This window comes from Notamacropus eugenii, chromosome 6 (genome assembly GCF_028372415.1).
Source record: "Notamacropus eugenii isolate mMacEug1 chromosome 6, mMacEug1.pri_v2, whole genome shotgun sequence".
Taxonomy (NCBI): domain Eukaryota; kingdom Metazoa; phylum Chordata; class Mammalia; order Diprotodontia; family Macropodidae; genus Notamacropus; species Notamacropus eugenii.
The window spans coordinates 364,923,633-364,949,432 of NC_092877.1; the positions used below are offsets into that span (position 1 = coordinate 364,923,633).

The 25,800-nt window shown below is 39.7% G+C and overlaps 1 protein-coding gene across 4 annotated transcripts in view; it reads left to right on the top strand.

The window, feature by feature from the left end:
• Window positions 1-25,800, top strand: part of IFT80 (intraflagellar transport 80) — a 118,771-nt gene that overhangs the window by 1,831 nt on the left and 91,140 nt on the right. For 2 of the 4 annotated variants that reach the window (XM_072618603.1, XM_072618604.1), the window contains exons 2-5: window positions 6,247-6,368; window positions 10,996-11,219; window positions 24,603-24,713; window positions 25,458-25,526. In XM_072618603.1, coding sequence (XP_072474704.1) covers window positions 6,334-6,368; window positions 10,996-11,219; window positions 24,603-24,713; window positions 25,458-25,526 — 439 coding nt within the window. In that variant the 5' untranslated portion in view covers window positions 6,247-6,333. The remainder of the gene's footprint in view (window positions 1-6,246; window positions 6,369-10,995; window positions 11,220-24,602; window positions 24,714-25,457; window positions 25,527-25,800) is intronic. The other 2 variants (XM_072618605.1, XM_072618606.1) reach the window with 2 other exon arrangements.

Genomic DNA, 25,800 nt, shown 5'->3' on the forward strand with positions numbered 1-25,800 from the left:
ATCTGGCGTTCTCCCTTTGAGACTGTTGGGAGGGAAGACAGAAGCAAAAGAGTGCCATTAAAACTAAACAATTCACACATGATAACAAATCATTCAGAAGGGTATGTGAGCAGTCAGGACAATTTCATTAATACAATGTTAAATTAATATGGACTTTTGTAAGACAAACCAAACATAACTAAAATTTCCTGTTGCCTATACAAGCCTTTTTTTGTTCTTTTAGTCAGTATTTATTAAGTGCTTTCTATGTTCCAGGCCCTGTGCTAAGCAGTGGGGCATCAAGAAAGGCAAAAGACTGCCCCTGTCCTCCAGGGCCTCACAGTCTAATGGTGGTGGGAGGTGTGGGGAGAGACAGCACACAAAGAGATAATAACTACAGACAAGCTTTAGACAGGAGAAATTGCATCTGATCAACAGAGAGGAAGCCCTAGAATTAAAAGGGATTGGCAAAGGCTTACTGTAGAAGGGGGGCGTTTTAACTGGGCCCTGAAGGAAGCCAGGAGGTGGAGATGAGGAGGGAGGGCATTCCAGGCATGGGGATGGCTGGTGAGGATACCTGGAACCATGAGATGAAGGACCAGTGTCACTGGATCTAAGAGTATGTTGTGAGTAATAAGGTCTAAAGAGACTTTGACAGGGATAGATGTTGGGGGGGAGGTAATAGGTTATGAGTGGTTTTGGATGCCAAATGGATTTTATATTCATCCAATCCTGGAGGTGACAGGGAGCCCTCTGGAGGTGACTGAGTAGGGGGTGGCACAATTAGATGTGTGATTTAGGAGATCACTTTTGAGGCTGAATGGGAGTGGGGAGAGACTTGGGGCAGGCAGACTCCTCCCACCCCCTCATTACAGTAATCCACACTTTGAGGTGAAGAGGGCCTGCACCAGAGTGGTGGTAGTATTTTTGTATTCTTTGAATGCTGAATTGCCCGTGTTTGCTGAGTAAGTTCATTAAAAAGAAGAACATTTCAAAATAAAATTGTTGAGACAAAGATGAGGTAAACTTGGGAGCTCAGGAGGGAGCCCTTGATCTCCATAACATAGAAAAGAAGGCCATCTTGTGAGGGAGGTTGAAGTTATGTGTCGCTGAGGACTTGAGAAGATTGAGAAGAGCTTTTGGATACATTAAAGGCTTGCTTTGTGCTCTGCTAGAGGCTATGGATACAAAAGACAAAAACGAAACTGTCTTTGACATTGGGCTTCCAGTCAGTTTGTACAAGTTGTTGCAGGTTTCTCTGAAATGTGCCTGTTCATCATTTCTTACTGCACAATAGTATTTCTTTACATTTATGCACCACAGATTGTTCAGCCATTCCCCAGTTTCCAATATTTCGCTAACACAAATAGGGCTGCTGTAAGTATTTTTGCACACATAGTCTTTTTTCCTCTTTTGGGGAGAGGCTTTTTGCTCTAAACTTGAGTTTGAGGGATCAGTTTGTTTAATTAACTTTCACTTTGATGTCTCAGTCAGGGTACAGTACATTTGTACAAATGTAGCATTGGACTGAGGCACTTTAAACACTTCCTTGATTTTGGGGAATGTTAACTGTAAGTAAAAATCTCTGATAGTTTTAGGATGGCTGCTGTGTTTAATGAGGCTTCCCGCCTCCCCATCCTGCCCCCAGACTGTCTTCCCAGATGTCTCAGTGACACTCCCATTGGTTCCTTGTCACTACTGCATCAAATGCAGACCCCTCCATTTGGGTTTCAGACCCTTTCCATACTGGCATCTCATCTTTTCAGGCTTCTCACACATGACTCTTCTGAACTTGATCTGTGGTTCATCCAGACTTGGCTTTCTTGCTCTCCTAAATGTTGGGCAGCCACCTCTCAACTCTTTGCCTTCGTATGATCCGTCCTTCATGTGCAGTGAATTCCTCCTTTTGGAATTCCCTGCGTTTCTTTGGAGCTTTAGTGCCTACATGACGCCTGACCTGACTCCTCACAGCTGCCATTGTCACCCTTTAAAGATCATATGGTGTCTGGGTGTTCTTCTGCCATTGTGCTGTCTTCCTTTAGGGACCATGGTTCCTTGAGTGGAGAGGTTGTTTTACACTGACTTTTGTGCCTAGCCAAAGACCTGACTGGGGCAGATGCTGTTTAAATGCTTGTAGATGGACTGAGGCCTCACAGAACAGTAGAGGGAGAGCTGTCCTTGGAATCAGTCTCCCCTCTCTGTTTACGTCAGTGGGAAGCCTGGGACTTGTTTAGGCCTCCATTTCCTCAGCTCCTAAAGAACCATATTGGGCCAGAATGCCTTTTGGGTCTGGGCCAAAAACGTGATTTCTTTAAGTGACTTAGTGTCTTGTCACCTGATAAATGCTGGCACTTTATCACCCTTACCCAGGTGGTGACACAGATTTGTACCCCCAGGCAAGGGTTATCCTCGAACCCTGAGCAGGTCTGGAGTCATTTAGAACCCATGGGAATCCATTTGAGGGCAATGGCCAGCTCATAGAATCTGGAATAATTCACAGGTGCTCCAGTGGATCTGCTTTGACCTAAGACTAGGTGAATTTTTGTCTGTAAAGGTCCTTTGTGGGTTATACCATGGTGCTTCTGAGGAGTCTTTTTTCAGGTGGTGACCTAGTTGATTCTAGAAGAAGCAAGCCCTCTAAAGACTTTATAAAAAAGAACCTTAGAATTCTCCAAACCTTGCTACTCACTTTGAGGCCTTCTGGACCCTCAACATTGTCCAGGGTTGGCTGTGAGTAGAAAAGATCCCTGAGGTTTATAAATTGCTTCTCATAAGACTGTGAGATCATTTCATTTATCTTGTCTAGGGGCAATTGGAGCACTTAATATTGATCTGAGAGGCACTAACCAGACTGTTTTTCTAGTAGCTGTAAGTAAGGCTTACTTAGTAAAGCCTCATGCTAAGGGCATATGTGAGTCAGGTTCAATTTTGACTCAGTTGTGTCCTTCTTGGTCTTGAATTGTCATTAGATAGAGTTTGCACAGGGAAATCTAATAATAACAGAATTTATTCCAACCCACAGGAAAATGCAAAAACAATATAAGGGGTTCAGAATAGCCCATAACAGTTGAGACAATTTTCCTTTTTTTTTAAATCAAATTATCAAAAGTTTATCAATTTTATTGTTTTTTTCATAAAACCAACTCTTAGTTTTGTTTGTTAGTTCAATAGTTTTCTTAATTTCAGTTTTATTAATCTCTCCTTTGGTTTTCAGTATTTCTAATTTGATATTTACTTGGGAATTTTCAATTTGTTCTTTTTCGTGTTTTTTCAGCCCAATTCATTGATCTCCTCTCTTTCTCTATTTTATTCACGTAGGCATTCAAAGATATAAACTTCCCCTAAGAACTGCTTTTGCAGTATCCCATAAGATTGGGTAGGTTGTCTCATTGTTGTCATTCTCTTGAACGAAGTTGTTGATTGTTTCTATGATTTGTTGTTTAGCCCACTCATTCTTTAGGATTAGATTGTTTAGTTTACAATTAATTTTTGGTTTATATTTCTGTGGCCTTTGATTACACATAATTTTTATTGCATTATGATCTGAGAAGGATGCATTGACTATCTCTGCCTTTCTGCACTGGATTGTGAGGTTTTTATGGCCTAGTACATGGTCAGCATTTGTATACGTGCCATGTACTGCTGAGAAAAAGGTAGATTCCTTTCTTTCCCCATTCAGTTTTCACCAGAGATCTATCATGTTTGCCTTATCCAGAGTTCTATTCACCTCCTTAACTTCTTAACAAGTTCAGAGTGGGGGAGGTTGAGGTCCCCCACTAGTGTAGTGTTGCTCTCTATTTCTTCCTGGAACACCCTTAACTTGTCCTCTAAGGATCTGGATGCTCTACCACTTCGAGCATATATGTTTAGTAACGATATTGCTTTGTTGTCTATGGTGCCTTTTAGCAAGATATAGTTTCCTTCCTTTTCTCTTGATTAGATCTATTTCTGCTTTTGTTTTGTCTGAGGTTAGGATTCCTACCCCTGCTTTTTTACATCAGCTGAAGCACAAAATATTCTGCTCCAACCTCTATCTTTACCCTGTGTGTATGCCCCGATTTCAAATGTGTTTCTTGTAAACAACACATTGTTGGATTATGGTTTTTAATCCATTCTGAGATCTCTCTCTGTTTTATGGGAGAGTTCATCCCATTCACATTCACATTCACAGTTATGATTACTATCTGTGTCTTTCCCTCCATCCTCTTTTCCCTTGTTTATGCTTTTAGTTCTCCCTTCTCCCTTTCCCTCCACAGTGGAGTTTTAATTTTTGATCACTGCCTCCCTCAGTCTTCCCTCCCTTCCCATCCCGTTTTTCCTTACTACTTCTTCCCTCTCTTTTAGCCTCCCCTCCCTTTTCTTTCCCCCTTCCCCTCCTACTGCCTATAGAGCTAGTTGTATTTCTATACTTAATTGAGTTTGTTGTGCCCTCCTTGAATCCAATCAGATGAGAGTGATCTCAAACAATGCTCATCTCCCTCCCCTCTTTCCCTCTAATGTAATATATTTTTGTGCCTCTTCCTGTGATGGAATTTATTTTTTTCTGTCTCCTCCTTTTTACATCTTCCCATTACAATCCCTTTGCACCCTTAAATCACATTTTTATCATCACATCATTTAATTTATACCCACTCTCCCTATCTATGTATATCCCTTTTACATTTCATAATAAATATATAATTCTCAAAATTAACAGGTATCATCTTCCCTTATGGGAATGTAAACAGTTTGCCCATATTGTGTAACAAGTTGTTTTTTTTCCCCCTGTTTACCTTTTTATGCTTCTCTAGAGACCTACGTTTGAAGATCAAATTTTCTATGGAGTTCTGGCCTTTTCATCGGGAAGGCCTGGAAATCCCTTATTTCATTGAATGTTCTTCTCCTTGCCTGAAATATTGGCACACCTCCATGTGCTACCTCAATCCCGTAGGTCAAGGGTGGGGAATCTGCAGCCTCAAGGCCCTCATGTGGCCCTCTAAGTCCTCAAGTGTGGCCTTGAGACTAACCTAGGTGCTATGAAGTCCTCCAGAGTCATAATGTCATTCTGTGGTTTCAACTCCTTGTAGAAGGAACCTAATGTGGGGTTGGTAGGGAGGTACCCCCCAACATTCTAGTGAATCCCTTTTTCACCACCAAGAATCCCCAGAGGGAAACATCCTTCTGTTTTTTTCAGAAAGGTCATCTTCCCCTTGAGTTCCTACCATTGAATAACATGTAATAGTGGTAGAGGGCAAAGTTTGGGTCTTTGGTTGCACTGTGTCATTGCTCTTTTGCAGGACTTAGAGCTTAGGGAGTCATCTGTGTGAGCATCCTCTCTCTAAGACACTTCTCCATTTAGAAGGCTAGACCCCAGTTGGTGGTGTAGGGCAGGCCTGATTTAGGCCAGTCTGGTGCTTTGGGTTCAGAAATGAAGCAAAGTAAGGCCTGAAAAACCATCTCACAGTCAGAAAAAGGGTTTACTTAGTTATAGCGCAGAAAGGATGCTCAGCAATGACCCAGAGTTGATTCAGCAGAACAGAGCTTTCCTGTCTCTGATACCATGGTGACCTGCTGCCTGAGCCAGTGCATACGTTGTTGTGCTTAGGTTCCCAGAAGGATATGGTGGTGCTCAGGCCTCAGGAAAAGTGGTTACTACCTTTGCTCACATGACAGATGTTGCTCCTACCATATGTCTACTCTAAGGCATCCCTAGGGCTATCCCTGCTCATGAACTTCTCCTTGTCTTACGAGAAGTAAAGTCCCAACTCTCAATACTCTTCCAAAACTTTGAGCTTTAGGAATTCCCACCCTTTGGTGATGAGATTCCCTTCCCTGTACCCCCATCTCTTGGGTTTAAGGGCTATACCACTGCCTTTCCAAGGGTGTGGTCGGGAATTTATGGTCCAGGATCTCTATTTTTGGCAGCACCTTTGCTTCAAGGCAGCTGTTAGTGTCTGGGAGTCCAGGTCAGTTTTTGTCTCTGCTGCTTTCTTGTCTCTTCTGAAAAAGGAAAAGGTCAAAGTGGCCCCATAGGTCTGTTGGTTCATTTTTTGTAGACCTTGCACAAAAGGGTGACCATGACCCAGTATTCATTGGGTGTGAGATAAGGTTCCCATTCTCTAAACTCATCTAATTGGCCAAGGCAGTCCTCTGATCGTGTTTGTGTGTATGTGTGTGTACTCTGCAGTGTTCTCATCCTCCCTGGGGGATAGTTGAATTGGATATAAGGAAATTGTTACACTCTTATTATTTTAGTTATTTATGTGAAGGTATCTCCTTTTTATGCAGATTTTGATGCTCTACGAATGTCTGTCTCTACAGTGAATACAGCCAAGCAACTTCTTCATTCATTTGGAAACTGAAAATTTTAAGAAAATGAGACTGAAGATATCACTTCTAAGAGAACCAAAACATATCCTTTTTCCCTTAATAAAACTTATTTGGACCTTATTGCTGAATTATTTTATAGTTTTACTTTAATTGTTCTCTTTTGGTTGGAAAATCAGTTGTTTTTCCATGTCTCTTTAGTGATAAACTTTAATTCAAATATCGTTAAATATTTGTGATTATATATACTGCAAAGTCTTGAGATAAGATTATCAGCTATCGATCTAGCTTTCACCTTTTAATTGACATTTTCACCTGTTTCACTTGAGTAATTCTTTGACATAAATAGAATTTTTGTGTAGTCTAGCAGGCTCTTGAGAAACCTTTGACAGTAAAACAATTACCTTCTTGTTCCAGGGAAGGTAGGAACCAGTAAGTTCTCTAGTTCTCTTAGTCACTATCAATGAGGGAATCTGTTGCCAAGATACAGTAGGGAGTGGAGAAGGAGTGAGGCAGGAGGAGACACTGGAGAATCCGTACAGTGATCATTCTACAGTGCAGTTTTGTGATTTTATATAATGATGAAGGATCTGCCATACTGAGGTCAAATCCTGACTTCTTCAGCCAGCTGTAAGCTTCAGAGGTGTTGAAGGGGAAGGCTGTCCTCCCTGACACTGACTTTCTTTTAGTGGCCACTTGGGGATCTCTCCAAACTCTTTTTGTGTCCATTTGTGTTTAATAATTGTCTCCTCCTAGAGCAAAGAGAACATCTCTGACACATGGAGTTGCTTTGGTCAAGTTATAAGGAGTGTTCTTGAGTTCTGGGGGTGCTGGTGAGTGTCTTCCCTTTATTTCCCTCCTTCACCAGCCCTGCTCATGATTCATAGAGTTTGGAAGATTTCACTCTCTGTCTTTACATTCCAGATGGAAGGATTCGAGTCTTTTTTTAATCTGTTCCCTTACAGCCATGCCTCACTCCCTCGTCTCTGCAGTGTTTTCATTGCTCTTCTCTGGACCTTTGTTTCATTATGTTGATAGTTTCTGAAACATAAAAAGGGGATGTGTGATTCTACAAGACTACCTTTTCCATAAAACTGGAGATTTAGCCCATGATGGGATTTGGAAGTCATGTCGTCCCCCTATGTGACTGGTCACCTCTAGGATAAAGCACAGACTCTGCTGATGGCTGCTTGTCGGTCTGGTTTTCACCTCCTCTGGCCATGCTGGCCTCCTGGCTCTTCCCCAACTGCACCATTCCATGTTCTGCTTCCTCACGGTTCTCCCCAGTGCCAGGAAGACTCCTTCTTCACGTGATTATATCCTGAACTCCTTTCAAAACTCTGCCTCAGACTTGTCTTAGAGGAGGCCTTTCCTGAACCCTCCTGCTTGTTCAATGAGCTTTGCTCCTCGTGTTCCCCTGCTTTTGTAGTGAGTGACTGATCTGTGTCCAGCACTTGGGGAGCAAGAGCCTGGCATCTCATAGGGACTTAATAAGTGCTTGTTGGAGTGAATTTGCATTCTTTCACCCCATTTCCACTTCCTTAGTAAGATCTCAGTGCTTCAGATGTGACACAATGAGCCGATTGGTTGGGAGAAAATGAATGGGTTCAGTGATAATGAGAGAACCAAAGAGTCCAGACAGAGGGGAAGGACAAGAGCATTTCATCAGTGGCAAGAGACTGAAAGGACTGAATGTTTACAAATAGGAGATTTGGGGTTCGGCAAACCCCACAATCACAGAGACTGCTCAGGGCAGTGGAAGATGGTCCTCGTCACCTCTAGATAAATAACAGGAACCCGTCCTTAGAGGGAAACCAGGAAGCTTGCCCCACTGAAGGTGTGGCCACTGGTCTTTAGAACTTGTACCCTGATGAAAAGATTCTTGGTCTTATTGTTCTCTGAACACTTTTCCTCGAGGTGCACAGAACAATCAACTTGGCAGTGCTAGATGTGGGAAACTGGTCCATCTGTCCCTTGCCTTCGATGAATACAGCAGTTTTTGTTTAGTTCTTATCAAGTTCTAGTTTAAATTTGATTCAATGTTGGTGTATACTTGTCCTGGGCCAATTTTATTGATTTTGTAAATACTGTGCTTAACCTCAGGTTAACACATGAAGCAAAATCATTTATATGTTTTCTTTTACCTTTAATAAATGCCCTCAAGAATTTCACTGCATATGTGGGCAAGCAAAGACAGTAAGCCCTTTGGGGGCCACTACACCTGGTTATCCAGCCTCAGGTAATTAGCATTAAAAGTCTCCAGAACATCCTGTTTCCTCTTCTTTGTCTCTTGCATCATTTGTAGCAACCCTCTTTCTGGGTTTTCCGCGAGGCAGCCAGTGTCCAGCTGAGCTCTGTGCTTTTTGTGCAGTTGGGTTTGATCCAGCAGCATTTATTGAGCACCTTACTACTCTGTGCCACATGGACTGGTGATAAAAACTCCCAAACCAAAAACTTGTGTCCTGGACGAGCTTGGGAAACAAGGAGCCTTTAGAGGCCGAGTATTTGAAAGTCATTGATCTGCTGGCCATGTCGATTCCAGTGCGAGGGGAGGAGAGCAGAGGCGGCTTTGAAGTCCCAGGAAGTCAGGTTTGATTCTGGCCTCTCATGTCCTCTCTGTGTGACTCTGCTGAGCTTCCGCAGAATTACACGCTTTATATGATCCCTTTCAACATTAATGGGAGTATTCGAAAGCAAATGTTCGTTCCTGGTAGAATTGAGATACTTTTGAATGGGAGGTTTGAGTGTTGAGGAGGCTTCTAGATGCCTCTTGCTTAGGCTACTGCATCTGCCAAAAGAATAAGGGACACTCTCTTGGTATCCCTTCTCTGAAAGGCTCCTTCTATTCTCTGTAGCAGTAAAGCTTTGTACAATGCTTGAAATGTCTCTCTTCTCATTGGGAAGCCAGAGAAGGGCAGGGTGGGTCTGGCTCGTGTTTAGAAGTCTAGGATTCATACATAGGCAAAGTGCCAACATTGAAGTGCTATCTTAAGCAAGTTAGTGGCACTCATTTAGAAAGTATTCCATTTACCTCCTTTAACATGGGTAATTGATACACTTCAATTCCAGTGCTAAACATCTGGATTCAGGTTTTTTGAAGTTTAATTTTAAATCAGTAGGCATTAAGCACTGACTGTGAGTTATTGGCCTCAGTTCTGGAGAGACAAAGATAAGACAGAAAGACAAAGATAAGAAATTCATTGAGTCAGAGGAGACTGTAGAGACGCATAAGCACCCTCTGGTATGGAACCCTGAGAAAGGTTTTGGAGTGGGCAGAGCACTTGGGGGTGGGAATGGTTTCAGTGGGTCCCATGTGTCTCTTCTCTAGGTGGGCTTCTGTTTCCTCCTTTGTAAAATAAAGCATATGAATGAAGACAGAAGTTTTTGCTCTGGGGGAGGTGAGAAAAGTAGGATGTCTGTAAAGTAAGAAGGTCACTTGCTAACTATCTGGAAGTTCGAAAGGGAGAAAGGGAGTAATCCATAGTGGCCAAGCTTTTGAAGCTTCAACATTGAATTGGCTGTATCAGCCCTTAGAGTGGGGGATTAAGTGCTTTGTTGTTGTGGCAGAGATAACTGAGTGGTTTGCAGTTTCCTTTTCCAGTTCATTTGACAGATGAAGAGACTGAGGCAAACGGGATTAAGTGACTTGCTCAGGGTCACATAGCTAGTGTCTGAGGCTGGATTTGAACTCAGGAAGAGGAATGAAGCTTTCTGACTCCAAGCCTGGCACTGTGTGTGTTATAATGTGCTAGCAGGCCTGAAATGAGTATTAAATCATCTTAACCAGAAACAGTTTAGATATGTGGGAATTGAGCTGCAGTAAGGACACCAGCAGCTTTAAGATGTCCACTGCTCAAGTTTCACTGTGCTCCTATTGGAAAGATGGAGAGGGCGACTTTATACAGGGTAGATTGAACAGCAAAGCTGCAGGTCAGCCAGACTGTGAAGTGGAGTCATAGCCAGGAAAGGGAGGATATATAAAAAATGCAGTGTATGTGTATATGTGTATAAAGTATCTAAATGGTTGAAACCTACCAAAGCTCTTGGGTCCTGTATGTAATGAAATATGTAACTTAGTATTTGACTTAGTGACTTAGTTGAGTTATCATCCAAATTCTTTATCATAAAATTGTGGAATTTACTTTTCAATTAAGATCTGTTCTAATGATGCATATTACTGTAATAACATCTGATACAAAGGTCAGTTTGTTTGGATATTCTTTGAAAATTACCATATTATATTTATTCTATAGGACTGCCAGGTGGCTCAGTGAATATAGCCCTGGCCCTAGAGTCAGAGGACCTGAATTCTAATATGACCTTAGACACATAATAGCTGTGACCCTAAGCAAGTCACTTAACCCTGTTTGCCTCAGTTTCCTCATGTATAAGATGAACTGGCGATGGAGATGGCAGACCACTCCTGTATCTTTGCTGAGAAAACCCCATGTGAGGTCATGAAGAATTGGACACAACTAATTCGCCAAAAAAAAAAAAAAATTGTCATATATTACTACTGCTATTCAATTTTTTGTATGAAAAAAAGATAGGCTATAGTGCTTTAATGGCTCATAGTTCCAATAAGAGGAAAAACAGCTGTAATAACCAGAATTTCCCTTTTAAAGTCATATTTTGCTTTTATTTCTTACTAGCCTGTATAACCTGTCAGTTAGTTGGTTTATTAAAGCTTATACTTCCTTGACATATCTCACATCAAGAATTAGTAAGTTGTGTAGGCTGGACCACTGCTGAAGAGCTGTATTCCTGTAGCGATGATCACCAAATAGTCAAATGGAACTTGTTAACAAGTGAGACCAGCCAAATCGTCAAGCTCCCTGATGACATTTACCCAATTGATCTTCACTGGTTCCCAAAAAGCATCGGTGTGAAGAAGCAGACACAGGCCGAGAGCTTTGTCCTCACGAGTTCTGATGGTAAGGTTTTAATAAGGGCTTTTTGTGCGTTGGGGCCAGGATTTAAGATTTGATTTGTTTTTCATGTAGCAAAGGGTAGCATTAACATTTTTTAAATGAAGAGGTTGCCAGTGATGTATCCTGGGACACTGATTTTAGGAGAGGAGGTTTTAGAAGGAGAGTTGGAACCCAGGTCTTTCTGGGTCAACTCTCAAATCTATTGTTATTTTGATATACCAGGCTGCAATGCTTAATGCTTCTCCATGTTTTTCAGTTGACATTCATGTATTATTTTGTGGGGAGTCTTTTAAGGAGGGGTTAGCTTTATCTTTTTGGGTAGTCCAACTAAATTTTGGCTACTTAAGGGGTATTTCTAAAAATCAAGCTATTTGAGGTTATGAACTTTTGTTTCCTCATCTGTAAAATGGGCGTCTACCTCACAGGGCAGTTGTGAAGATCAAATGGGATAAGATGTGTAAAGTGCTTTGCAAACTTTCAAGTTCATATAGTTATTAATATATTTATCTAGTTATTGGTGCTATCTATTATTGCCAACACTTCTGATTTAATACTGTTAGCTCAAAAATAGCAGTTGACACACAAGCTTATTATTAATATAATTCAGTAAATTATCATTAAGTCTAACAACCAAGTAGCATGTGTATTTTATCTAATTTTATGTATTAATTTTAGGATTTGTGTATTATTTCTCTTATAACTCAAGTGATAGTTGTTGGCACAAACAAGAGTACTTTGCTCATACTCAAGTGGGAAGCAAGCGCTACTGTTTTGTTGTGTATGTGTGGGGTTGCTGTTCCTGTGCTGAGGATTCAAGTGGAAAGTTGTTCCTCTGGTGGCTGCTACATGTGGCCAGTCCTAATGATTTAGGAAATGGTATCATTTGTTTGGCCTTGCACTCTTTGGTTACCTACGAGCAATTTAACGGACTTCGCTAGGAATAATTGCTCAGTCTTCTGCTTGCCTTGAGTCTCCAGGCAGCTTGATGTTGTGGGAGGTGCATGGGCTAAGTGGAAGACAGGGCCCTAGATCATCATTGAGAGGGCTTGTGCCGTCTGGTAAGTCTCTTAGCTCCTTGGCCTCTCCTGCCACAGTGCACCTTCCTCAAGGACAGCAGCTACCATTGGATTCCCAGCACTGGCTCAGTGGCCGGCCATAGCAGTCACTGAAGAAACACTTCTTTATTGGTAGAGTTGTCGTAAGGGTAAATGAATTAATGGATATGGAAGCATTACTGTGTGATTGGAAAGGAGGAGACAGTTATAGATAGGAAATGAGATTCAAAGTTGCCACTGTCATTTTAAATATTTACAAGATTTCACCACATTAATGATCTTGAGTTTACACAAAACATTATGCAAATTTGTGGGTTTTTTCCATTCAGATTAGAATTATTTGGATTTCAGAATTTAAAAAAATACCCTAAAGTAGTGCCAAGAAAAGGTTACAAAGACTTCAAAACAAATGACTGGTTATGTGCAGAAGAGTCAATCTGTGACCAGCTGGGAAGGGTTTAGAACCACTCCCTGATGTAGGGAGCTTCGCTGGGAGAACACAAAGCAAAGGACTCCAGATCAGCAAAATTAAGAAGCGCTGAGGAATAAAAAACCCAGAAAATTAAGAAACTCCTCCAAGTTACGAAACTCATAATACCCGATGTTTTCACAGCACTAGATAGTTGGTGAAATATGTTGGCTAATATCGTCTCATTGGGTGAGACAACCTTGAGGTAGATGGACTAGATATGAAGTAGATGGGACTGCTACAAAGACCCTTTTTTCAGACAAGGAAATCCAGAGGACTCAGGGAAGTTTAAATGACTTGCCTGAAATTATACAACCAGAGAATAGTAGAGTCCAGCCTCTTTTGACCACTTTTAATGCCCTTTCTCCTACATCCAGCTGCCATCTGTATCTGTATCTGGAGAGAGGAGAATCCGTGTGCAGAGGACAGGAGTTGGTTTCCCCCAGAAGCCTAGCTGATCTAATCCCATGAAGTAAGGGGCATACAATGAAAGGCAACATAGGTTTGTTTTGACTAAATCTGTGAGACACATTAATGTACAAGCTACTTGGTAAGAAAGCTTTCTAGCTACTAGGACTTCTCCTTTAAATTAGAGACAGTCCTTTCCTCATAGTTTCCAACTCACGTTTTATAGTGACAGAGAAACCAAAAATGAAGACATTTCAAAGCAATGATAAAATAACACAAGGACGGAGTTTCAGTTGGGATTTGTAGAAATACTAAACAAAGTGATCGGTGTTAATATCAGGGTAAATTTTAGAAGTTTTATCTCCTCCCCAAACTAGTTCCATTAGGTGATGGTAAAGAAAAAAGAACCAGTCCTCTCTTGATCTGGTCCCATAAACTAAGGGATACATCTTTTCTCTCAGTTTGATGAATAAAATGTATTTGCTGTAGAAATCTAGACACTGGTTCTGAGTAAACTCCCTGTTTTTCAAGTACATATTGAATTTAAATCCAGTAGTACTGACAACAGCCTGTTCATCTTTGTCCCCTTCTAAACTTCCTTTTGCTCACTCATGTACATTTTTAAATGTTTCATTGATGCTTTTTTTTTTGCATTTCTATCACTACCCCCTAGTGAAGCCCCCATCCTTTTAAAAGAATAATCTTCTCTTGTAACAAATAAGTAGAGTCAAATAAAGCAAATTCACGGTGGTCATGTCTTAGAATGTATGTCTCATTCTGGACCTGCAGGCCCTGTGCCAACTCTCTGCCAAGAGATAAGAAGTATGTTTCATTTCATCATTAGCCTTCTGGAGTCTTGATTAGTCATTGATCAGAGTTGTAGAAGTTTTCAAAGTTGTTTTCCTTTCTAGCATTGTGGTTTTTATAAAAATTGTTCCCTTGATTCTGCTCACTTCACTCCAAATCAGTTCGTACAAGTCTGCTCAGGTTTCTCTGACTCTGCCCTACTTTGTCTTTTGTAGGGAGCAGTAATACCATTCCTTTCTATTCCTAGACCGTAATTTTTTCAGCCACTCACTGTCTCCAATTTTTGCAACAGAAAGTGTTGCTATAAATAATTTCTGTGTATGGGTCCTCTCCTCCTTCTTTGTTCTCTGGGGATATAACTGGCTCATCTGGGCATGCCCAGTTTGGTTAACATGGAGGTCTATGGGTTGTGGGTTCGGAGCTATGTGTATGTGCGTCTTTCTACTCTGCCATCTTGGCTCCGCCCAAATAAAATACATTCTGTACTCCATTGGTGAGTAGTCAACTTTACCATTGTTATGGTTTTTCCATCTAGTTCTTTTTAAACTTATAAATTCTATTACCATGCCATTAGTCGTGTAGATTTTTAATACTTATTTTAAAAAATTATCATGGGCATCTTAAAAATGTGCTAGAATTCACTTGTTTATTTCCTGTTACTGTGATCAAATGTGATTTCAGTGTGTCCAACTTCATCTTGACTCCTCCTGATTTTATGGAATCATCAGAAACAGTAAATTTTAATGCTTCTCATGTAAAATCTATGTATGCATTAGGTATATTTTCTGAAAGCATCTTGTAATGTGGTATTTTTTCTTTAACTCACTGCAATCCTTTGTTCTTTTTTTATGGCAGTTGGCCAGATTTATATTTAAAGTTGTAATTTTGGTAAGCTCTCATGTATGTGTGTCTTATCTCCCCAGTTGAAATGGTCAGATTCTTTTGTGGTTCTACAAAATATCCAACATAGGCATTCAATAAATATTAGTTGAATAAATATGCTAATTTACCTGTAGGCTTCATTTGGTATACAACCATGAAAAACTTTCAATTTCTGGGCTCATGAAAAGTAAATTTGCACATTAAATGAGCATTTTAATATAGTATAGCATATCTAAGTACTTTTAATCCAGGAGCCCATAAATCATTGTAATAAAATAGTGAATTTACCTACTTTTTAATAAATTGAATAAATTGATGAATGGACCAAAAAAAAAAATAGAAAATTGGCATGGATATGTTAAAGTTTTTGTTTTCTTAAATTATATTTATCTGGAAATGAGCCAGATATGGAAGAATAAAAAAGAGTAATATATGGAATTAGCTTTTTATATTGGGATTAAAAACTCTCCAATTTCCCCCTCCTCCCCAAAAAAACCCCTACAATAAAAAAAGGAAGATATTGTGGTTCATTGACATTTACTATTTTAAAAAAATTTAGATTCCTCCCTGAGGCTGATCTTTTCATTTCATTATTTCATTTTCATTTCATGAAGTCCAATTTAACCCTGAAAATCTATCATTTAGTTTACTTATTGGTTATTAGTTATAGCCAGTAATTGCTAACATGTGGAGTTTTAAGGTTTGCAAAACATTTTACTTACATTATTTCATTTAATTGTTAAGTTTCAAAATGTGCTTAGTTCTCTCTTAAAGGAACTTAGTTTATTTGTTGTTTCTTTGGCAGTTTTTTCCATAACAAAGCTAACATTTTAAGAAGAAATTTGAATGGTTTAGGGACAGTTATGTTTGGTTAACTACCCACCTTTGTTTTTTATTTTTTAGTTGTTTTTTTCTTGCTTCATTGTGTTCCTTAAGCTTTCAAAAACCTTCACTGAAAGATCTCCTTTTATTGCTGCTTCTTTCTTTAAAACAAACAAGTTTCCTTTCCATTAGATCTTTTTTGCTGAAACCTGTAAACCATAAATAATATTTGCATTTTTCCTTTCAACTAAAAAAAAAATCAGTCTTTTGTTTTTATATCATCTTCATTTCTCACTCTGTCCCTTTTTCTTCACTCAAAGAGCTATCCCAGTTATGAAGGATTAAATGGAAAAATGAAAACAAAAAAAGTGAAGTAGAACTAAGCTACTGCCAACGCATCTTACAGTCTGTGTTTCATTCTGTCTTGGCAAAGGAAGGAGGGTGGCATATTCCCTTATCTTCTCTTTGGTGCTGGGGTCATCATTATTACCCAGTGTTTAGTTTCAGTTTTTGTTCTTCTTTCCTTTTACCATGTTGTAGTCATTGTGTAGACGTCCTTTTTCTAGTTACTTTGATTCACATCAGTCCATGTGAGCCTTTTCAGACCTTGTTTGTATTATACTCATTGTTTCTTAACATTATATTCTACTGCATTCAGGTACCAGTGTTTGCCTAGCCATTCCCCAATTTATGGCTCTCTACTTTGTTTTGACTTCTTTACTACAATTAAAATGTTCTGTCATAAATATTTCCACATATATAAAGCCTTTCCATGTTTGTCATCCAGGACAAAAGTGCTCCTTCATCTAGCAGTGGAATCTCTTGGTCAGATGGTAGGAACATGTTAGTCAGTTTCTTAGCACAATTTCAAATTGCTTTGCAGAGTGGTTGGAGCAATTCATGGTTCTTGCTACAGTGTGTTAGTATTTCTGCAACCCTTCAAGTATGGACTTCTATCTTTCCCTGGATTTGACAGTTTCCTGGGCATGAAGTGAAACCTCAAGAGTTGTTTTTATTTACATTTTTTCTTACTAATTAATTTGGATAATCTTATAGAGTTTAATAGTTTGCCGGTTTTTATTTTATAAGTATTTGTTTATATCCTTTGACTGTATAACTTTTGGTGTTATATATTTGAGTTGGTTCTGTTAGCTAACCATCTTATCTATTTGACTTTTTTTGATTACCTCTATCCCTTGTTTGGTTAAGAATTCGCTCTGTCCATAGCTGTGAAAAGTACCTGATTTGATTCTCTTCTGATATTTTTATGGTATGAGTGTTGCTGATCAAGTTATGTATCCATTTTGAGCTTATAATATATGGTCTAGGGTGTTGATTTAAGCCTAATTCTCATTTAAAGACTTTCCTGTTTTCCTAAGCAGTTCTTATTAAGAGTTCATCCCCAAGTAATTTATGTCCATAGGCTTATTGGATAGTCACTTATGCAATTCATCTATTTGTTATCCAAACTTATTTCGTCTCTTCTGGGCTATTTTTCTATTTTTTAGCCAGAATCAAATAGTTTTGATAACTGTTTCTAGGAAAATTTGATGTTTGGAAGTGTTTTTCCTCCTTTGTTGTCTGCTTTTTAAAGTTATCCTTTCCCTTGCAGTTCTAAATCTTTTTTTAAAAAATTAATTCATTTATTTTTAGTTTTTAATATTCACTTCCACAAGATTTTGAGTTCCAAATTTTCTCCCCATCTCTCCCTTCTGCCCACCTCAAGACAGTATGCATTCTTGTTACCCCTTCCCTCAATCTGCCTTCCCTTTTATCACACCCCTCCCTTCTCTTATCCTCTTCCCCTCTATTTTCTTGTAGGGCAAGATAGCTTTCTATACCCCATTGTCTGTATGTCTTATTTCCCAGTTGCATGTAAAAACAATTTTTAACATTCATTTTAAAAACTTTGAGTTCTAGCTTCTTTCCCTTCCTCCTTCCCCACCCACCCCCATTGAGAAGGGAAGCAATTCGAACACTTCCCTGATAGTCATGTTGTGAAAGACTGTATTTTCCTCCACTCTATCCTGCCTCCTGTTTATTGTGATCTCTCTTTTGACCTTGTCCCTCCTCAAAAGTGTTTACTTCTGACTACTCCCTCCTCCCATTTGCCTTCCCTTCTATAATTTCCTCCACCCTTTGCTTATCCCCTTCCCCCACCACTTTCCTGTAGTGTAAGATAGCTTTTCTCACCAAATTGAGTGTGCATGTTATTCCCTCCTTAAGCCAAAACCGATGAGAGTAAGGTTTACTCTTTTCCTCTCATCTCTCCCCTTCATTGGAAAAGCTTTTTCTTGCCTCTTTTATGTGAGAGAGAATTTGTCCCATTGTATTTCTCCCTTTTCCTTCTCCCAATATATTCCTCTCTTATCCCATAATTTTATATTTTTAGATATCATCCCTTCATATTCAACTCACCCTGTGCCCTCTATCTATGTATCTATCTATGTATCTATGTATCTATCTATATATACACATATATATATGTGTGTGTGTATGTATGTATAATCCCTCCAACTACCCTAATACTGAGAAAAGTCTTAAGTGTTACCAATATTATCTTTCCATGTAGGAATGTAACTAGATCAACTTTAGTAAATCCCTTATGATTTCTCTTTCCTGTTTACCTTTTCATGCTTCTCTTGATTCTTGTGTTTGAAAGTCAGATTTTCTGTCTAGCTCTGGTCTTTTCATTAAGAATGCTTGAAAGTCCTCTGTTTCATTGAATGATTGCTTTTCCCCCTGAAGTATTACACTCATTTTTGCTGGGTAGGTGATTCTTGGTTTTAATCATAGCTCCTTTGAACTCTGGAATATCATATTCTAAGCCCTTCAATCCCTTAATGTAGAAGCTGCTAGATCTTGTGTTATCCTGATTGTATTTCCACAATACTTGTTTCCTTCTGGCTGCTTACAGTATTTTTTCTGTGATCTGGGCACTCTGAAATTTGACTGCAATATTTGTAGGATTTTTCTTTTGGGATCTCTTTCAGGAAGTGATTGGTGAATTCTTTCAATATCTATTTTACCCTCTGGTCTACAATATCAGAGTAGTTTTCCTTGTTAATTTCTTGAAAGATGATGTCTAGGCTCTTTTTTTGATCATGGCTTTCAGGTAGTTCAATTTTAATATGTCTCTCCTGGATCTATTTTCCAGGTCAGTTGTTTTTCCAGTGAGATATTTCACATTATCTATTTTTTCATTCTTTTGGTTTTGTTTTATAATTTCTTGATTTTTCATAAAATCATTAGCTTCCATCTACTCCATTATAATCTTTAAGAAATTATTTTCTTCAGTGAGCTTTTGGACCTCCTTTTCCATCTGGCCAGTTTTGCTTTTTAAGACATTCTTCTCATTGACTCTCTTCATCTCTTTTGTCATTTGGGTTAGTCTATTTTTTAAAGTGTTACTTTCTTCAGCATTTTTTGGGGTCTCCTTTAGCATGCAGTTGACTGACTTTTCATGACTTTCTTGCATTGCTCTCATTTCTCTTTGCAATTTTTACTCTCCTCCATCCCCTTCACCACCCTAGGGATGGGGATGGGACCTCTCTGCTCTGTCACACGGGTCCAGCAGGTTTTTTCCACTGACCTTCCAATTTGTCCTCTGTGTTTTGGGGTCATGAAGTCTGGAAACTGCTACAGGTGCCAGTTATTCATTTCCCCCGAGGCCTGCTCAGGTCCTGTCTGTGCCGATGTGGCCCATGCTGGACTGTGCTCTGCTCCCCATGCAGTATGATAGACACTTCTCCTTGACCTTCCAGGCTGTCTTAGTCTGGAGATTTGCTTCACTCCATCGTTCTTTGGGTTCTGCAGCTCAATGATTTGTTTAGAGTCATTTTTTACAGGTATTTGTCTGGGCTTGGAGAGAGAGCTATAGCAAGTTCCTGCTTTTACTCCACCATCTTGACTCTGCCCCAATTCTAAATCTTTTATTTCTCTAAATGAATTTTGTCAGTACCTCTGATATGAAGTAAATCATTCTTGTCTTTGAAATTCTCAGACCTTCTCACAATCTGCATTTTTCCATCCCATCACCTTTTTCATCACAGTATCTAAAGATCTGGCTTCCACTTGAATGGTAGCCCAGCTTACCAGGGGGATGTACGTTACTGGGTTTAATTATGAATGCACACGTCACGAGAGTTCCTCCACCTCTAGGGCCTTGATGCCATCACTTACAACCTCCACAAGAGCAGTTTTTCTTTCGTCAGTCATTTGTAAGATTCATCATAAGTAGAAACTGACACAGCTCTACAGGGACGAGGCTCGTAGTGTTTCTGTGTTCAAGGGAATGTTTTTCTTCCGGATATTCACTGCTCGAGGCTGCAGGCTTATTCAGACCATGCTGATCTTGATGGTTCTTGGGAGCTGTGTTAGACCAGGACTTTGTCTTTGTCTTGCCTTTCTTCTGCATTTTTTCCAGCTCATCATTGCCCCTCTGTTAAGTCCCTTCCCCCACCATCCTGGAACTGAATGGGGAATTACATGCGAGTTGGAGACATTGTTCATGGGAGAGTTTCCAGAGCGAGTGAGGGTGTCTTCCTGCTTGTAGGATCACAGATGAGAGCACCGAGAGCTGCCTTTGTCCATGGGAGGGCCTATTGTGACAAAGACCTTGACGCCTTTATTCCCAACCATTTGTTGTTCTCCCAGTGTTGTCATTAAATGCTCTTCAGATGATTTTTGCATATTTGGGCTTGTGTGTGTGTTTGTGTGCGCGTGTGTGTGTGTGTGTGTGTGTGTGTGTGTGTGTAAGATAGTGCTCATGACTTCCTACCTTCGTTTTTTGGAAGCTCCTACAAACCAGTCAGTATTCAACACTTGTATTGTTCTGGGCTGCTATAGCATTCTTTTTTTTTTTTTAATTTATTTAACTTTTAACATTCATTTTCACAAAATTTTGGGTTCCACATTTTCTCCCCTTTTGTCCCCTCCCCCCACCCCAAAACACCGAGCGTTCTAATTGCCCCTGTCTGCCAATCTGCCCTCCCTCCCTCTCCACCCCTTCCCTTTGGAAGGCAAGCAATTCAATATAGGCCAGATCTGTGTAGTTTTGCAAATGACTTCCATAATAGTAGTGTTGTGTAAGAACTAATTATACTTCCCTCCATCCTATCCTGTCCCCCATTACTTCTGTTCTCTCTTTTGATCCTGTCCCTCCCCATGAGTGTTGACCTCAAATTGCTCCCTCCTCCCTGTGCCCTCCCTTCCATCATCCCCCCCACCCTGCTTATCCCCTTATCCCCCACTTTCCTGTATTGTAAGATAGGTTTTCATACCAAAATGACTGCATTTTATTCCTTCCTTTAGTGGAATGTGATGAGAGTAAACTTCATGTTTTTCTCTCACCTCCCCTCTATTTCCCTTCACTAAAAAGTCTTTTGCTTGCCTCTTTTATGAGCGACAATTTGCCCCATTCAATTTCTCCCTTTCTCCTCCCAATATATTTCTCTCTCACTGCTTGATTTCATTTTTTTTTAAGATATGATCCCATCCTCTTCAGTTCACTCTGTGCACTCTGTCTCTATGTGTGTGTGCGTGTGCATGTGTGTGTGTGTTATCCCACCCTGTACCCAGATGCTGAATAGTTTCAAGAGTTACAAATATTGCCTTTCCATGTAGGAATGTAAAAAGTTCAACTTTTACTCCACCTTATGGTGGAGTCCCTTATGACTTCTCTTTCCTATTTACTTTTTCATGCTTCTCTTCATTCTTGTGTTTGAAAGTCAAATTTTCTTTTCAGCTCTGGTCTTTTCATCAAGAATGCTTGAAAGTCCTCTATTTCATTGAAAGACCAATTTTTCCCCTGAAGTATTATATTCAATTTTGCTGGGTAGGTGATTCTTGGTTTTAGTCCTAGTTCCTTTGACTTCTGGAATATCCTGTTTCACGCCCTTCGATCCCTTAATGTGGAAGCTGCTAGATCTTGTGTTATCCTGATTGTATTTCCACAATACTTGAATTGTTTCTTTCTAACTGCTTGCAATATTTTCTCCTTGACCTGGGAACTCTGGAATTTGGCCACAATGTTTCTAGGAGTTTCTCTTTTTGGATCTCTTTCAGGCGGTGTTCTGTGGATTCCTTGAATACTTATTTTGCCCTCTGGTTCTAGAATCTCAGGGCAGTTTTCCTTGATAATTTCATGAAAGATGATGTCTAGGCTCTTTTTTTGATCCTGGCTTTCAGTAGTCCCATAATTTTTAAATTGTCTCTCCTGGATTTATTCTCCAGGTCAGTTGTTTTTCCAATGAGATATTTCACATTATCTTCCATTTTTTCATTCTTTTGGTTTTGTTTTTTGATTTCTTGGTTTCTCATAAAGTCATTAGCCTCCATCTGTTCCATTCTAATTTTGAAAGAATTATTTTCTTAAGTGAGCTTTTGAATCTCCTTTTCCATTTGGCTAATTCTGCTTTTGAAAGCATTCTTCTCCTCCTTGGCTTCTTGAACCTCCTTTGCCAATTGAGGTAGCCTATTTTTCAGGGTGTTATTTTCTTCCGCATTTTTTTGGGTCTCCTTTAGCAGGGTGCTGATTTGTTGTTCATACTTTGCTTGCAAGTCTTTTATTACTCTTCCCAGTTTTTCCTCCACCTCTCTATCATGATTTTGAAAATTGTTTGGGCTCTTTAAGACCTTTTCCCGGAACTGATCCCATTGAGTGGGCTGGGATGTAGAAGCACTGACTTCTGTGTCTTCCCCTGATGGTGAGCACCGCTCTTCCTCATCAGAAGGGAGGGGAGGAGAAATCTGCTCACTAAGAAAGTAACCCTCAATAGTCTTGGTTTTTTTCCCTTTTCTGGGCATTTTCCCAGCCAGTGACTTGAGCTCTGAATATTCTCCTCACACCCACCTCGCCTCCTGATCCTCCCAGCCAGTGCTTGGGGTCTGAGAATCAAATGCTGCTTCCCAGCCTCAGTGCTTTGGGTGGGGGCAGGGCTGCTATTCAGTGTGAGATTAAGTTCAGGTGCTCAGGTTGGGGCAGGGACGCCTCAGGGGCTCAGTTCCCTCAGGGTGTTTATGCAGAGACCTTCAACAATGGATCCAGGCTCCTGCCTGCTTGGGGAGCCCTGGTCCGCCGCTGCCTCATCTGCTGCCTCCTGAGGGGGCCTGAGTTATGGGGGCACCCCACTCTCCTCTCGACCCGCCAAAGAGACCCTCTCACCAACCCCTGTCACCTGTGGGTGGAGGGACCCACGTGGCTGCTGGAGATCCCGTTCCTGAAGCCCGCTCGGATCTGCTCCTCTTGGTGCCGCGGCAGCAGCAGGGCTGTACTCAGCTCCCAGTCCTGGTGCCCAGTCTGCGGCGCGAAGGACCTTTGGCGAGAGGTTTGCAGGTGTCTCCGGAACAGAAATCTCCCTCGCTCCAACATTCTGTGGCTTCTGGGTGCAGAATTCGCCGTGGGTTACTTCTTTGTAGATGTTCTATGGGTTGTGGGTTCGGAGCTATGTGTATGTGCGTCTTTCTACTCCACCATCTTGGCTCCGCCCCCCCTGCTATAGCATTCTACTTGGCAGGGATCCAGTGTTGGATAACAAAGGTTATTTCTACACTCTCATTTTGACCCTTTTTCTATTTAATATCAGCAGATTATTTGGGCCAGGTTGAAGTTGCCTCAGTTATATAATGTGTCTTCAAATGTTAAGTCTTTTTAGTTTAATATTGATTTTGATGTTTTGACAGTCAGTGGTCTGACTTTATGCCTGAACCTTCGCCATCCAAAGATAGAGATAAGTTTGTCTCCTCGTTTGTCAGTGCTTATTCCTTCCTTCCTTCCTTCCTTCCTTCCTTCCTTCCTTCCTTCCTTCCTTCCTTCCTTCCTTCCTTCCTTCCTTTTTTTACAGTATCACAGAAGTCATTATTAATGGTTTATTGTCAGCATGACAAAAAGTCTCCATTGGTGTCTCCCAAGATCTGTTCTTGTCCTAGTGCTGTTTAATGTTGTTATCAGTGACTTTGATTAAGGAATGGATGGCATACTCATCAGATTAACAGATGGTAGAAAAATGGGAGGGATGTGAATCAGACTCTAAAACAGTATTAACAGTCTAGAGTATTGGGCTGAATCTCCCTTCTCCTCTTTGTCTTCTCTCTCTCTCTGTCTCTCTGTCTCTCTGTCTCTCTTTCTCTCTCTCTCTCAGATGTAGTTTCCAGAGGAGAACAGCTCTGATGGATGGAGAAAGTTCTTAAGTCTAAGTCATGCAAGAATTGCTTGAAGGAACTGCATCTATTTAGCTTAGAAAAAAAGACCCAGTGGGGTTATATATGAGAACTGTGTTTAAGTGTTTGAGGGGCCATCAGAGAGAGGAGGTTCTGTTCCAGATTCAATAGCAAATCATGCAAGTTGCAAAGAGGCACATTGAGGGTTGTTTCCAGGAAAGGCTTCACAACCATTTTCAGAGCTGTCCAGGAGCTGGATGGGCTGCCCAAGAGGCCGAAGTAGATGAGTAAAGAGGTGGCCCCTGAGCTTCCTTCTCCCCTCCAATTCTACAATCGTAGTAAGACAACCACTTGTCATTGGCATGCTTCTTACTGTTTTAATATAAAGTAACGCTGTCCTTCTTTCCAGTTTGTATTTTTGGAAGACTTTCTTTATCTGTTGATATAACCACTTTGCCTTTTGTTTTTGTTATTAATGTTACTGTGCTGATAGATATGCTGGTATTGAACCCCTCTATTTTTGTAGGGAGATTACCTTCTTAGTTATACTTTACTTAAATTGATATAAAAATTAGTTTAGTTTCCAATATCATGTATCAATTGATGGCTGAGGAATGTAACCTCAGTGAATTCTCCATGACATGGGAAGAAATTTGGAATTAAATATTTGCTCAGCATAATTCAGAATTGACAGTCTATTAAATCGTTATGTCAAATAGAAGAATTATAACAATGTGTTAATTCTGTAAATAAAGAATTTCTGAAAGAGAACTTTTTGTTCAGGTAAATTTCACCTGATCTCGAAATTAGGAAGAGTGGAAAAAAGTGTAGAAGCTCATTGTGGAGCCGTACTTGCAGGGAGATGGAATTATGAAGGAACAGCATTGATTACAGGTAAGTTGTCTAACACAAATAGTATGTATTTTCGGAAAATAAGTTTTATTGATTTTTTTTTCTCTATTCGGTAATTTCTAGAAGTATACCTTCTCCCTAGAATGACCTCTTTCTTTTAATGACAACCCCAGTCCCCAAAGCAATGAAGTAAAGTCATAGCAGTTAGGTTTGACAACAGTTAAAAAGAGAAAAGAAAAGATGTCATCTTTGTGTAGTTACTGTAGGGATTGTTCTCTTATGTGTGATTTAAAGTCTTTTTTCCTAATGTATACTACCGATTTTTTTTATTATTTAGAGGTTAGTTTGTGACTATTGTAAATGTTCTTTTAATGTGTATTTATTTAGACTGATTCTGAGATTTTTTTTAATGAATGAAAGTCTAGTTATGAAATGTAGGATAGAGATTGGATCTGTGTTTTTCATTGATGAACCCTCAAAACAATAGTGGTTGGCATTTTTCTACAACTCTTATTCTTAAGAGAGTTGCTGAGAGTATTGAAAAAGTGACTTGCTTGGAGTTCCAAAATGAATTTTAAGTTATAAAATAAGTTTTAGATTAAATTATTGTTTTAAATATATTTTGCAGTTATTTTTAAAGAAATTCTGGCAAAAGCCATGGTGCTGAATTTTTAAAAGGGAATTAATCAGTTTTGTAGCATCTTTCATTAATGTGTATATTTAAGACTGTCAAAATTTTCTTTCAAAAATTGGAGTTATTAGTAACTGAATCATAATTTTTTACAGTTGGTGAAGATGGACAAGTAAAAATTTGGTCAAAGACTGGGATGTTAAGATCTACTTTAGCTCAGCAGGGTAAGTTTTACAACCAGCCAACCACTTTATTTTTTAAATTGTACAGTAGAAAATTCTATAAGAATTTTAACAAAAAGCAGTAAGCTTATACATTAAAAGCTTAGATTGATCTGATAAAGAAAAACCCCTTAATTCTTTTTTTCATTTCCTTTTCAATCTGCCCCAGTTTCCTATCAGCTTCATTCAAATGCCATGAGCATCTAAAATTTTTGCTTGAAACTTACAAGTCTTTTTAGAAGCCTTTTTGTGGAATGATTTTGCAGAAGTTTTTGAA